The sequence below is a fragment of the Tamandua tetradactyla genome, chromosome 3 (genome assembly GCF_023851605.1).
Source record: "Tamandua tetradactyla isolate mTamTet1 chromosome 3, mTamTet1.pri, whole genome shotgun sequence".
In the NCBI taxonomy this organism is placed as follows: Eukaryota; Metazoa; Chordata; class Mammalia; order Pilosa; family Myrmecophagidae; genus Tamandua; species Tamandua tetradactyla.
This window is the reverse complement of record NC_135329.1, coordinates 151,680,060-151,695,718: the sequence shown is the minus strand read 5'-3', so window position 1 is coordinate 151,695,718 and position 15,659 is coordinate 151,680,060. Positions and strand designations below refer to the sequence as shown.

The 15,659-nt window shown below is 35.5% G+C and overlaps 1 protein-coding gene across 2 annotated transcripts in view; it reads left to right on the top strand.

Annotated features, from left to right (window-relative positions):
* SESTD1 (SEC14 and spectrin domain containing 1) overlaps window positions 1–15,659 on the top strand; it is a 161,411-nt gene that overhangs the window by 108,315 nt on the left and 37,437 nt on the right. For both annotated transcript variants that reach the window (XM_077154317.1, XM_077154318.1), the window contains one exon: window positions 11,297–11,508. In XM_077154317.1, the coding sequence (XP_077010432.1) occupies window positions 11,297–11,508 (212 nt within the window). The remainder of the gene's footprint in view (window positions 1–11,296; window positions 11,509–15,659) is intronic.

Sequence of the window (15,659 nt, the reverse complement as noted above, 5' to 3'; positions counted from 1 at the left end):
ATTACTGCTTATGTGGAGTAACTTTTTCTACCCTTTCACTTTCAATATTTTTGTATCTTTACATCTAAAATGAGTATCTTGTAAATAGCACATATGTGGAAGATAATTTTTTTTATTCATTCTGCCAGTCTGTGTCTTTTGATTGTGAAGTTCAATCCTTTAACTTTCAGTGTTATTACTGTAAAGACAGTACTTATTTCAGTTGTTTTATCCTTTGGCTTTTATTTGTCAGATCGGTTTTTTTTTTTTTTTTTTTTTTTTGGTATGATTTATGGTGGGGGTCACATTTCATGCTTTTTCCATGTGACTGTCCCGTTATTGTAGCACCATTTGTTGAATTTTATTTTTGCAGAGGGAAATGCATGGGCCAGGAATCAAGCCTGAGTCTCTCAAAACATGGCAGGAAAGAATTCTATCTTTGAACTATCCTTGCACTCCCTTGTCAGATCTTTTTTTTTTTTTCCTTTTTATCCTTTTAGTATTTCTCATGAAGGACAGGTCTATTGTTAATGAACTCTCTCAGCTTCTATTTGTGAATATTTTAAACTCCCGCCCTATTTTTTTTCATTGTTAACCAATTTCATTCGTATATTGTACAGTCCGCCCTAAGTAAATAGACATGCCTTTGCCACCATAATCTATATGGAGATATTTTCTTTTCTTCTGCAAAGAATCCAGGTCTCTCCCCCATGTCCCTCTCCCCCTGCCCAGCCCCTCTCCTGCTTGTTGACATTAAGTTTTGGCATAATGCCTTGGTTAAATTCAGTGGAAGCATATTACAGTGTTATTGTTGACTGTAGACCCTAGCTTGCAATGATTTTATCTTTTCCTGTATACCATCAATTTTCAACCCATTGCAGTGTTGACAGTCATTTGTTCCCCCTCGTGCAAAAATGTTTTTATATTTGTGCCTTTAATCACCATCGTTGTTCACTCTAGGCATTCCGAAGTTATACCATCTTGGTCTTTATCTTCTATCTTTCCTTCTGGTTTCATACGTGCCCCTGCCCTTCTCCCTTGATCATACTCACATTCAGGTTCATTCAGTGTACTTACGTTATTGTGTTACCATCAGATAGTATTGGGTTATGCATTTGTGAATTTTCAAAGTAGTCCTGTTGCACATTCTGTATTCCTTCATCCCCAGATGCCCAGTCTCTACCCTATTTCTGTCGCCTGATAATCCGTGTTCTTAACTTCAACTCTCTAAGTTCACTCATTAATGTTAGTTCATATTAGTGAAACCATACAGTATTTTTCATTTTGTTTCTGCCTAATTTCACTCAGAATAATTTCCTCAAGGTTCATCTATGTCGTTACATGCTTCATGACGTTCTTCTGTTTTACAGCTGGGTAATGTTCCATTGTATATATATATACCACTGCTTGTTTAGCCATTAATCAATTGATGGACATTTGGGTTGTTTCCATCTCTTAGTAGTCATAAATAATGCTGCTATAAACATCGGTGTGAAATGACAGTTTGTATCCCTTTCTTCAGTTCCTCTGAATATACACTTAGTAATGGGATTGCTGGATCATATGGCAATTCTATGCTTGGCTTCCTGAAGAACTGCCAAACTGCCTTCCAGAGCAGTTGTACCATTTTATATTCCCACGAACTGTGGTTAAATTGTGCCTCTTTTCCTATATTCTCTCCAGCACTTGTCATTTTTTGTTTCTTTGATAATGGCTGTTCTGGTGGGTATGAAATGATATCTCGTTGCTTGCATGGGCAGGCACTGGAAATCAAACCTGGGTGTCCGGCACAGCAGGCTAGAACCTGTCACTTAGCCACTGTTACCCACCCTCATTGTGGTTTTGATTAGCATTTCCCTAATAGCCAGTGAAGTTGAGCATCTTTTCATGTGCCTTTTAGCCGTTTTTAAGTGTCTCTTCATATCTTTTGCCCATTTTTTAAATGGGATTGTTGGTCTTTTTTGCTGTTGAGTTGAAGAATCACTATTTTTTCTGGATACTAAATCCTTATCTGATACTTGGTTTCCAAATATTGTCTCCCATTTTGTAGGCTACCTTTTTACTTTCCTGAAGTTCTTTGATGCAGAAAAACATTTAAGTTTGAGGAGATCCCATTTATCTGTCTTTTCAGTGCTTGTGCTTTGGTTATAAGGTCTAGGAAACTGCCTCTTATCACAAGATTTATATTTCCCTACATTTTCTTCTAAAAGTTTTATGGTCTTAGCTCTAATGTTTAGGTCTTTGATCCATTTTGAGTTAATTTTTATATAGGGTGTGAGATATGGATCCTCTTTCCTTCTTTTGCATATGGATATCCAGTTCTCCAAACACCATTTGTTGAATAGGCTGCTCTGTCCCAGGCATGTTGGCCTGCTTTCCATATCAAAGTCAGTTGTCCATAGATGAAAGGGTCTACTTCTGAGCATTCTATTCAATTCCATTGTATATCTGGAATTGAATAGATACAGATATAGATCTATATCTATATATCTATATCTATATACATATAGATATCAGTATATCTATCTTTCTGCCAGTACCATGCTATTTTGACCACTGTAGCTTCATAACATGCTTTAAAGTCAGGTGGTGTGAGACCTCCCACTTCATTTTTCTTTCTCAAGATTTTCTTAACTATTCAGGACACCCTACCCTTCCAAAAATAATTTATTGTAGTTTTTTTTTATTGCTGCAGAGGACATTGTTGAGATTTTAATTGATATTGCATTGAATCTGTAGGTCATTTTGTGTAGAATTGACATCTTAAATATATTTAGTCTTCTAATCTACGAACATGGTATGTCCTTCCATTTATTTAGGTGTCCATGATGTCTTTTAGAAGTTTCTTTTAGTTGCCTGTATGGAGGTCTTTCATATCCTTAGTTAAATTTATTTCTAAATATTTGATTATTTTGGTTGCTAATATAAATGGAAGTTTTTTCTTTATTTCCTCCTCAGATTGCTCACCCCTAGTGTATAAAACACTACTGATTTTTGACTGTTGATCTTGTACCCTGCTACTTGGCTGTTCTCATTTATTAGCTTCTAATAGCTTTGCTGTAGATTTTTTTGGGGATTTTCAACATATAGTATTATGTTATCTGCAAACACTTTTACTTCTTCCTTTCCAATTTGGATGCCTTTTATCTTTCTTTCTTATCTAATTGCTCTGTCTAGAACTTGCAGCACAATGTTGAATAACAATGGTGGCAGTGGGCATCCTTGTCTTGTTCCTGACCTTAGAGGAAAAGCTTTCAATAATTCTGCATTGATGATGATGTTAGGTGTGGGTTTTTCATATATTCCCTTCATCATGTTGAGGAAGTTTTTTTAGCATTTTTAAAAAAATTTTATTAATTAAAAAAAAATTACAAGAAACAAACATTCCCAACACATACACTCAGCAATTCACAATATCATCACATAGTTGCATATTCATCATCATGATCATTTCCCAGAACATTAGCATCAATTCAGAAAAAGAAATTAAAAAACAACAGAAAAATAAAACGAAAACAGAAAAAAAAATTTTACATACCATACCCCTTACCCCTCCCTTTCATTGATCACTAGCATTTCAAACTAAATTTATTTTAACATTTGTTCCCCATATTATTTATTTTTGTTCCATATGTTCTACTCTTCTGGTGACAAGGTAGATAAAAGGAGCATCAGATACAAGGTTTTCACAATCACACAGTCACATTGTGAAAGCTATATCATTACCCAATCATCATCAAGAAACATGGCTACTGGAACACAGCTCTACATTTTCAGGCTGTTCCCCTCCAGCCTCTCCATTACATCTTAGATAACAAGGTGATATCTACTTAATGCATAAGAATAACCTCCAGGATAACCTCTCGACTCTGTTTGGAATCTCTCAGCCATTGACACTTTATCTCATTTCACTCTTCCCCCTTTTGGTCGAGAAGGTTTTCTCAATCCCTTGATGCTGGGTCTCAGCTCATTCTAGAGTTTTTCTCAATCCCTTGATGCTGAATCTCAGCTCATTCTGGGATTTCTGTCCCATGCTGCCAGGAAGATCCAAACCCCTGGTAGTCATGTCCCACGTACACAGGGGGAGGGTGGTGACTCTGCTTGCTGTGTTGGCTGGAGAGAGAGGCCACATCTGAGCAACAAAAGAGGTTCTCTTGGGGGTGACTCTTAGGCTTAATTTTAAGTAGGCTTGACCTATCCCCTGTGGGGTTAAGTTTCATATGAACAAACCCCAAGACTGGGGGCTCAGCCTATAGCTTTGGTTGTCCACACTGCTTGTGAGATGAGGAGGTTTTTTAATCAAGTGTTTTTGAGGTGTTTTAATCAAGAAAGGATGTTGAATTTTGTCAAATGCCTTTCCTTTTTTTCTTCTTCCTGTTCAGTGTCCTCCTTTACCTCCTCCTCATTCCAAGTAATTCTTTTGTACTTTAAAGTACTGCATATATCTTCTAAGTTATTTATAATTTTTTCCCCACATTTTATTATTTAATCCAGTTTGTTTTGAGTTTGACTAGGTTGTCAAAATATTTTTAATGTGACTGTTATAACTCAGTTGTTCTGGTAACGTTTACTGAAATATACATGCTATTCTCAAAGCAGAAGCACATTGTGTATGTCATTTTTTAGTATTCTTATGTAGTCTTTATTCTCTTGTATTATTTCTCTCTTTTTGTCTCATGCTGCAATGATTACTTACCACTCTTTAATAGTAAGACTTGTCTGTTAAGGACACTTCCTCCTAGGAAGTGCTTTGATAGTTGGGTTTCAGGTACATTTTGGTGAAAACTTGTTAAATGACCCAGAGAGAATCTGTTGAGTGTTGTATTCAGGTGCCATTTAATAAATAAATATAATTGACATCTTTATAATAATGAGTTTTCCAATCCATATATATATAGCCTCTGTCTCCATTAACTAAATGTGTTAGCATTTATCAATAAACTTTTTACTCTGTAAGGCCTGGTATGTCTATGTTACATATATGTGTGTAGATAGATAGACTTTCAAGCTGTTATAAATTGTTTCTTTTACTTTTGTTCCTAGTATTTAAATATATGTTGGATAGTTATTTGTTGATTTTTGTGCAACCAATGACCTTCTCAAACCAGTTTCTAGTAACGTTCTTATATTATCTGTTCATATTTTTTATCTTCCATCCTAAAAATTTCATTTGCTATGTGCTGTTATTTTTATCTTTCAAACTCTCGTAGTTTGCTTTCTTTTTCTTGCCTTATTATGCTGCTTCATAAATTGATGAGAGCAGGTTTTTTTGGTCTGGTCCCCACCATAGGGTGCTTACATCATGCATATATTAATTTCAGTGATAGTTGACCTAAGTTAAATTTTTAGTATTACTTTTTTTCAGAGTAAGTATTTTAACTTGCTTTCTTTCCAAAATTTTTCAATGTGAATGACTTTTATTGTAACAAATAATTTCTGCACTCATGATAAAGAACCTATAATGTTTCTTCTTTAACTTCTAAAGTAAACTTTTTTATTTCTAAAGTAAATCATGGATTACTATATTTGTTTTTCTAATTTTAAACCACATTTCTAATTTTAAACCATTTCTGAGATCAATATAACATATTCAGTATGTGATTTTTTTATATCACTAATGTTTTTGTAGAATTTTTAATTACATGCTGTTATTTTGAAATATTTAATTTATTGAAAATATCCTCATCTGTTCTATCACAATCCATTTTTTGAGATTCTTTTTCATACAGCTTCCTGTCCTCTCTGCTAATTTATAATATTGACATTATAAGCCTGATGTACAGCTAAAATGCTAATTCCTCTCTTCAGTGTTTGTTTTTTTAAAATATTTTTATTGACAAATCTTCACACACATATAGTCCACACATGGTGTACAGTTAGCGGCTCACAATATCAGCACACTGTTTGTATTCATCATTATGATCATTTTTAGAACATTTGCATCACTCCAGAAAAAGAAGTAAAAAGCAAAAAGAAAAAGTTCATACATCCCATACCCTTTACCCTCCCTCTCATTGACATCTAGTATTTTAGTCTACCTTTTTTTTTTTTTACCCCTTATCCCCCCTATTATTTATTTTTTATTCATATGTTTTCACTCATCTGTCTAGACCCTGGATAAAAGGAGCATCAGACACAAGGTTTTCACAATTACACAGTCATATTGTAAAAGCTATATTGTTATGCAGTTGCCTTCAAGAATCAAGGCTACTGGAACAAAGCTCGACAGTTTCAGGTACTTCCCTCTAGCCACTCTAATGCACCATGAACTAAAAAAGATATCTATATAATACATAGGAATATACTCTCCAGGATAATCTTTGACTCTTTTTGAAATCTCTCAGGCACTGAACTTGTATTTTATGTCATTTCACTCTTACCCCTTTTGATCAAGAAGGCTTTCTCAGTCTCATGGTGCCAGGTCCTGGCTTATCACCTGGGAGTCATGTCCCATGTTGTCAGGGAGATTTACACCCCTGGGAGTCATGGCCTATGTAGCGGAGTGGGTAGTGAGTTCACCTGCTGAGCTGACTTAGAGAGAAAGGCCACGTCTGAGCAACAAATGTGGGGTGACTCATAGGAATAATTATAAGTAGGCTTAGCCTGTCCTTGCAGGAATAAGTTTCATAGGGGTGAACCCCAAGAATGAGAACAGAGCCTGTTGATTTGGTTGTCCTCACTGCTTGCAAGAATATCAGGAATACTCCAAATGGGGAAGTTGAATATTTCCTCCTTTCTTCCCAATCCCTGAAGAGGACTTTGCAAATACTTTGTTCCTTTCACTGGGCCATATCTTTGATTTTCCTGGTATGTCTCATATTGGCTGGCATCTAGGCGTTTGATTTCCTTAATTAGTTTTTTCCGGAGGTGGTTTTCACTCTTTTACCTAGGGTTTTCTTGTTTGTTGAATGGCTTTGTTCTCTATCTGTTCTTTGACATTCAGTTCAACTTATTCTAGACTTCTAGCAGAGGTTCTGTCCAACTGATCAGATTTTTTCAGTTCTTGTTTTTCTGTTTCTTGCCCTGCCTGTATGAGGAGTGTCTCCTCAGATATTATAGATTCCAGTCAGATTTTCCCAGCTCAAACAAGCTCAGATATCAGGAGTATTCAGCATCAGTTTTCGCTGAGGGTGAGACCCAGCAGTTGTCAGGCTTCTCTGTGCTTTTCTTATCCTGCCTAGCTTGTGGTGCTTTTCTGCATGCAACTTCCCAGAGCTTAATGTGATACAGTTTCTTTAATTTCAGCAGACTGTCCCTGGTAGGGTCATGGTTGCAACAGAGGTGATGCAGTAGGCAAGCTTTAATTGGCTTCCGTTTTCCAGTCATGGGTCCTCAATTCATTGAAGGAAGGATTCCATTTGAACTGGGCCCTGCCCCTCTTTTCTTGGGGAAGATCAGCCCTTTAGGGAATTAACCCCTTTCACCTGACTAGTTACATTGTTTCTCAGACATGCTTTTGTTCCGCCCTTGCCTGGAACAGTGCTGGAGGCAGTTCTATCTAAGAGCTGTTTAAGTGGTAGAAAGAAAAGTGAAAAATCCTTTTCACAGCTGGATTCCTGCTTCTTGGGTTTGCTAGTTAAGAGCTTGAGTTCGTTCATGGCTTTGTGTAGCTCCAGGCTTTCTTTTCTTGGGGTCCAGCCCTGTTCCAGTGTTTTGTGCTCTCCAACTCAGAAAGCCTCTGTTTTGTTTTCCCCATCAGCCCTGCCCCCTCTCTGCCAGGGCAAAAACTCCTGGTTCCTTTAGTGCTTATTCCGGGTTTATCTGTGCCGGGGGCCTGTTTTCAGCTAATTAATTTCATAATTGGAGCTTGGTTGAGCTAAGACCTTGCTAATAGTAAAGCTGTTTCCTTTCTCCTGGGGAAACTATCTGCTGTGCTTGTGGGGAGGATCACCAGGCTCTGCTGCTTGGGGGGACCTTACAGTTCTGTGTGGGGTCTCAGTTCTACCTTGTCCAGACTGGTGTATGCAGTGTGTTTTGTCACTGACGTTCCCCTAGCAGTTGTTTTGTGTCATTCCTTACTGTTTAGTACCTGCTCTTGGGGATGAACTAAATTCCACATCTCACTATGCCACCATCTTGCCCTGCTTCTCTCTACCCATTTTGAAGGATAGCTTTGCTTGATAAATAATTTTGCTGGAAGTTTTTTTTCTCTTTTCAGTATCTTAAATATATAGTACTACTGCCTTCTCAGTTTCTGCTGAGGAATTGGCACTTAGGCTTCTTTGTCATCCCTTGTATGTAGTGAATCAGTTTTGTTATCTTTGGTATTTGACAGTTTGATTATATGTATTTTACAGTGGGTCTCTTAGAATTTATTTGCTTATAGTATATTGCTCTTCTTGGATAATATATATATATATATTATCCAAGAAGAGCAATATATATATATATATATATATATATTTATGTCTTATAAGAGTTGAGAAATTTCAGTCATTATTTTCTCACATATTCTTTCTGTCCCTTTCCCTTGTCCTTCTGGGACACCCGTCACACATGTTTTTGTGCTTACATTGTAAATCATTTCCCTGAGATCCCTGCTCAAAATTTTTCATTCGTTTCTGTGTCTGTTCTTTTGTCTTTTTGAATTCTGTTGCTGTGTCTTCTAGCTCACTAACTCTTTCTTCTGACTCTTATAATCTGCTGTTGTATATCTCTAGTGTATTTTTATTTCACCTCTTATGTGTTTCATTCCTGTGAGATCTGTTATTTTTCTTGGTATGCTTTCAAATTCTTTTTTTATGCTCATCCAGCATTTTCTTATCCTTTATCTCTTTGGCCTTCCCTTCGAATTGATCTAGGAGATTTGTTTAAACACCTTTGGTTTGTTGCTCCAAATTCTTTATCTCTTCTGACTTTTTAATTTATTCCTTTGATTGAACCATATCTTCTTGATTCTTTATGGGGCTTGTGATTTTTTGCTGATATCTGGGCGTCTGATTATATTGATGTGTTTTTTCTGCGGGTCAGTTTTTCTCTAATCTGGGATTTTGTTGTTGATTGAGTTTGTATTAAAGCTCTTCTTTGACATTGGTTATATTTCCCAGCAAAAACAAGGCCAGGTATCAGCGTAGGCGTACAGACCAGATTTGAGTGACGGTGGGAGAGGGTCAAGAAAGACTCCAAAGAGCCATTTATTTTTTCCTACCATGTCACCAGTCTGCATTTTCCTGGCCTACTAAGCAGATGGCATTCTTCACCAAACTTTCTTTTTTGATGTTTCCCAAAAAGTGTGCTCTCCTGACCTACCCAGCAGATTGTGCTTTTCACCAACTTATTCCACTCAGCCCTGGGAGCGTAGGCTATTTTTGGCAGTTTGCCACTTCTGTTTCTGTTGTGGTTAAAACAATGGCACCTAGCAGCATCTGAGTAGTAGGGCTTAGAACAGCAGGAGCCAGTGCTCTTAATTTTGGCCAGTGTCTGATTAAGTACTGAGCTATGTCCTCCTCTTTATTTGACTTGAAGAATTCCTGTGGCTGTCTTCATCCACAGCAGCCTGCCAGGCAAGGATCAAACCACCTGCCATTTCTTCTCTCTAGGCTTGGGGGTGGGTACTAGGCACCACGGATGGATTCAAGTCCCTAACCACTGCTTCTCTGTCTCTTTGTCCTCCACTTCCCTGGGTACTGTACAGAACTCCCCTGATCTCCAGAGCCCCAAAGCAGTTGATTGAGACAGTTTCTGCCTGTCTCCTTGTTGCTTTTGGGAGAGAAGTGTGCCCTGCAGCTCCCTCTCTATTCCTCCATTTTCCTGGAAGTCTCCTTAATTATATTTTTAATGTATTTTTTTCTAACAGTTCATAATTTTAATTGTGTTGTGTACTAGGCACTGTTCTAAACGCTTTTTTGTGTTTGCTAGCTCATTTATCCTTCATCACACCTCATGGAATAGGTACTATTTTTCCAATATTAGGGTGAGGAAACCAATAAAAGATTAAGTAACTTATGCAGGTTATACAATTAGTAAGAGCTGCAGTTTGGAATTGAATGTAGGCAGTTTGGTTCAAAGTGTGTGCTTTGAGTTTACTGTGTTTTGTTGCTTCTTTAATAGAAATAGTATCTACAGGGAAAATATTAAAGGTAATAATTGTTGAGGTAGAAAGAATAAGTGTATTCTGATATAATGGCATTTATGAATATATATGAAAAGGCTTACCATAATTCTTTAAAATAGGTATTCTTCTAATTGTAAAATGTAAGGAAGAATTAAGAAATAAAGTCTGAAAATTTTTGTTGCATTGATTCAGTTGTCCTAAGTCTTTTCAGTAGGATGTAGATCTTACATTCTAAGAGAACAAAGAAATAATTGTAGTTTTGGAATTACTACATATTTAGAAGATACAGAACTGTCAGTAAATATATTGCTCTAGATTTAAGACAATTCTATGTATTATATATTTAATATTTTGACAGTTTTGTATTTTAAGCCATTGAATTGAGAAGCTTTTCATACTTGTGTTTGAAAATTAACTGTATGCCGCTATGTCCTTTTTTTATATGCTACTGCCTCTTTAAAGAGTATAAAATGGAGAGTTTTAAAACAGTCTTGGATGTTTTTAGAAACTGGGAATATGATTTGAAGTCTCCAAAACATAACTGAAGTTCTGTTGGTATATCTTGAAAACTATTTGAATTTAGGACATTTCCTCACTAAAGATAAAGAGAAAAAATGATTTAAATATCTGTATAATTTTTTAGGCACTTAAAAAATAACCAGAATCATCTTTTCTCGGAAAGCATTTTTAACTTATTCATTTTTAATACAATTTTAATTTCTCATGTATAAGTAGATTTTCTCCATGAGTTTACTGTAATTGAATCCTCTTAAGTTCAGTTCTTACATTAGTCTGGCCCTTTATACAGTTAATATGCCCTGAAGGTTTCTATAAATCGAGCTTCTTTAAATATTAGTTTATACCAGTATAAAGGCTTCTACTCATTAAATATAATCATGCATTTTTGGTATTGTAATTAAATGTATGGCTTAATATGGAAATGGTACATCGATTAGTACCATCAGAATGAAATCCGAGAGTGATTGCGATCTACAGAAAAAGAGGATTGGTTAGCATAGTCTCCTGAATAATGAGTCTACCAATATCAAGAATATAATATAGTATGTAAATATATTATGTAGGATATACATGCGTACCGTAAAGCTCTAGTATATTGGCTATATAAATAGAAAAATTGCACTTCAGTACTTGTGGAGGTAGGTAGGAAGATAGGTTTTAAAAACAAGGGAATAGAATTGAGAAGATTGAGAAGAATTGTGTTTCTTTATGGATATTAATTGTAAATATTTTTCATTTGTCAAGGGCACGAACTGCTATCAGAATTACAGCAACGTCGATTTAATGGCTCTGATGGAGGGGTCTCATGGTCTCCTATGGATGATGAACTGCTTGCACAGCCACAGGTTATGAAATTGCTAGATTCGCTCCGAGAGCAATATACCCGCTACCAGGAAGTTTGTAGGCAACGTAGTAAGCGCACACAATTAGAAGAAATTCAACAGAAGGTAATGCAGGTAAGTGCCGCGATTTGTCTGGTTTGGATATATTTAACTGTTTTTAATTCTAAATGATGCTTTTGTTTTCTGATCATTTTATTGTACGAGTGATTTTTTTTTTAACTAAGTTTTACTTACTTATTTTAAAAGAGGAGATGTCTGGCTGTCAACATGATTGTTTGTCATCTGTGTGAAAATGGTAATTAAAAGCATTATACAGATGAGCACTGTCCAGGAAACAACTGAGAATAAGTTAGAAGAGGGCATTTTTTTAACTGAGCTTTGAAAAACTCCCACACAACACTGAAGAGTGTGCACCTGAGAAGAAGACAAAAACTGGCCAAGGTTGAAAGGGAAAAGCATAAAGAGTTTCATGTCATTGTAGCCAAGATTTAAAAAAGCATTTTAGGGAAAGTTGTGAACCCTGTCTGAATGCTGCTAAAAGGTCAATTAATAGGAGAACTGTAAATGACCATATATTGTGCAAATTGGAAGTCATTGGTGGGCCAGTTGCATGCAGTGGCAGGACCAGAAGCCACATTGTTGTGGTGAAGGAAACAATGAGTATAGGCAACTGATTGAAAATTTTCTTTCCCAAGGAAAGATGAGAAATAGAGTGGCTAGAAGTGGAAGAAGGGTCATATGTAGTTTTTTTGTTCGTTTTAATTACAAAACCTTGAAGAGGTTTAAAGGCTAGTGGAGAGTATCTATTTGAAGGGAGAGGTTGAGTGTACAAGAAAAGGAATAATCAGCACTGTCAAATTCCTGAACAAGGTGGAAGTGGATCGAATCTTGGGGATTGGCTTCAGATTGGATGAGGGGAGGACTCCTTTTCTGTAATAAAAGTAAGGATGGCTAAAATGAGCCCAGTGGGTTCTCTGTAAATAAGGCATCAGAAAGATGAAGGATTTTCTATGTGTTTCTTTTTAGTGAAATAAGAGACAGAGTTCATCTGTTTGGTGGCACATGGTGTGGTGGGTGGTTGAAGAGGATCAGAGATTTGAACAGAGTGGGCATAATTAAAGATTTTCTTTGTGGAGAATAGAAGAGTATGTTTACCATCTCAAATTTATGGTGGGCCCTTTCAGACCTGTTGTGTGACCTTATCTAAAAAAGTGTGACTGGTATTGAAATACAGACACAGAGAACCTGGGTGAAGGGGGATTCATTTAGTATTGGTGCTTTGCTGAATTGGAAAAAAAAAAAAAAGCCGCGGGACAAAGGAGTTAAGGTATTGGCAAAAGTGTTTTTGAAATGATGGACTAGCTCAGTTGGAATAAGGAAAAGCTGTAGAAAGGAAATGATGATGATGATGATGATGTATGATATTTAATGATGTTTGCTGATCCTTGCTGAAATGAATTCTTGAATTTAGCTATATGGTAACAGCTTGATCATATCAGCACACAGAGCATAAATAATACCTCTTCATTCTTGTAAATTTGGTGCAAATAAAAAAATATTTCTTTAATAGACATTATGTTGAAGATCCTGTTTATGTTAAATTAGTGAAAATTCAGTTCCAAATTTCTTTATTTATATGACTTATCATTGAAAACATAAAAGAGGAACCAAAATCCCTGATAAGCTATATAAATAATAATCGTGATAATTATGTCACTTATTCCTCACAATTTAAATTGGCAGCTACAGAGACTTCTCGTGGTAGGCAGAGGTTTTACGTATTGCTGCTGCTGCTACATTTGAAAATTAAATTTCACATTCTTCTGAGAATTTACTGAATTGTGCTGAATTTCACACAAGCGTGAAATGTGCTACCATTATTCTTTTATTTATTGTAGTGATTACTGCTGGCACTGCAAATATTATTTCTGGTATCTTTCATTTGTTTTTCTTCCTTTTAGAGAGGACTCATAGATACAAAATAGTATATACTTTGACTTACATTTGACTTGCATAGGTACACAGCTGGAGGTTATTTTTTTTTCAGTTCCGTATATTCTTTCTCCAGATCAGATATGGCCATTTGTTTGGCATGCCGTTCTGCCTGGTTTGACTTCACAAACTTCAGATATTTTCTTGTACACTCTTTGGAAATCAGTCTGTCCATGATGAGTTGTGGACAAGCACATGTATTTTTGGCCTGTGTAAATATGTCACCCAATTTTTAAGAGTAGGTATCCCCTGATTATAGTTTGCATATAAATGCAATCATTTGAGGAATCACTTTGAAGTGGATTGGGCATGGAACTGTTTTTTGCAATATGTTAATATTCATATTAACTGAGCAAGATGTCCTGTTTGAAATTAACGTAGTTTGGCAAACTGCCATCGTTAATGCATTTAGATAGACTTGTTTACTGGGACATCAGCCTCAATTTGCATCATTTTTATTAGAAATAGTCATACATTTACTATGTCAACATTACTGATGTTGCATAATAAGGGAAATCACTTTCAGCATACATTAAAGCTTGAAGATGTATCTGGATTTTGTGTGTGTGTTCCAAGGAGATGTCTTGATTTATTTAAAAATGTATTTTGAAATTTGTGTGGTGGCTCTTTGAAAATTTCATGCTAATGAATTGTTTTGCCTCAGGTATCGTGATTTATTTTTAATGTTTCTTTTGTTCCTGGAGTATTCTAAAATCATAGTTTAGATATTTTAAATGATGTCTTTTGTTTTTAAAAACAATATATAGGATACACGGGTGGTTCAGATGTAGAATGCTTGCCTTCCATGCTTGGAGACTTAGGTTTGATTCCCGGACCATGCACCTCCCACCCCACCCCCCAAAAAACAACACAATATATATTATTACTACTTAAAATTTTTAACATGCTTTCATTCCATCTTTATTTTTAAAATGTAGATATTTCTAGTGAAATAAGTAATATACTATTTCATTAATTACAGTATATGAAATAAAGATCATTTTTCTCTATTTATGCATCCATGTTCTTAAAGCATGGTAATAAATAAAAAACCCTTGATTCCCAAAAAGAAAAAGGAAAATGGTTTTAAAAAAGTTTAAAGTTGAAAGAAAGTTTATATAAGCTTGCCTAAAACCTCCTTTTTTATTTCACTTTTTTTTTTTTTTAACATGGGCAGGCACCTGGGTCTCAGACATGGCAGGTGAGAATTCTGCCTGCTGAGCCACCATGCACCGCCCTTTATTTCACTTTTTAAAGTGTTGAATACAAATTAGATTAGGGACTTCCTTAAGAAACCCAGAAAAACAAGCTTTATAAAGAAAAGTGACTAAAGAGAGGGCATAAACTGCAGAAAAACTGGGAAAAGCAAAAGGACTAAAAATTATTAGTATTATATATTCTGCTAATGTTTTCATATGAGAATGATGGTATAATCCTGAAAACAGCCATGTACAATAGGTATCATTAACACCGTTTTAAAGATGAGGAACCACAAAGTCTTGAAACTGTATGAGCAGAGTCAGAATTTAGACCCACTACTGACTCATTTCTAGTGTGTTCTCCAGACCTAACTGCTTATACGTTTCTTTTGTGAAAGATCGATACTTAATTCAGTGCTCACAGAAAGCAAAAAGAATTCCAGTATCTTGCCTTTCCAAAGATAGCCCATACAAAAGATTAAAGTAGAAAAAATATATGTTGAGAAACAATGTATTGTATTCTCAAGAGCACCTGATGATAGAATTCTGCAGATGAACTTAGGGTTTTGAAAACAAGAATTTAGCCAAATAACTTAGGGTTATTTCATTGAGTCAAAAATAATACTTAAATCTTTTTTTGTTTTTGTTTTTGACTTTTTACTCTCTGATATTGAGCCTTTTAAAGAGAAGGTGAAAGTTAGGAATATATTAATACTTCAGATGCTAGATGATAATAAGTAGGCATGACGAGATAAATCACAAAAGATCATCCACCTTTAGTAAATGAACATTTGCAATGCATTCAGTCTCATATTTTTAAAAAAATTGAGTAATTTCTCCTTTTTCAGTTGGCAGAAGTATTTTTAGAACAATACTTAGTTTGTATACCTTGCAAAGGTTATTGTATAGTTAAAAACCATCATTACTTGGATGTTTCAAAGAGAAATGAGTGTTTTAAAGAGCAATTTTATAAGACATATTAACAGCATTAGCATTAAATCATCATTTGACCCAAGATCTTTTCTGTCGGTTTTTCTTAGTAAAACAATGCAGAAGTAGAGAAGAATGTTGTGT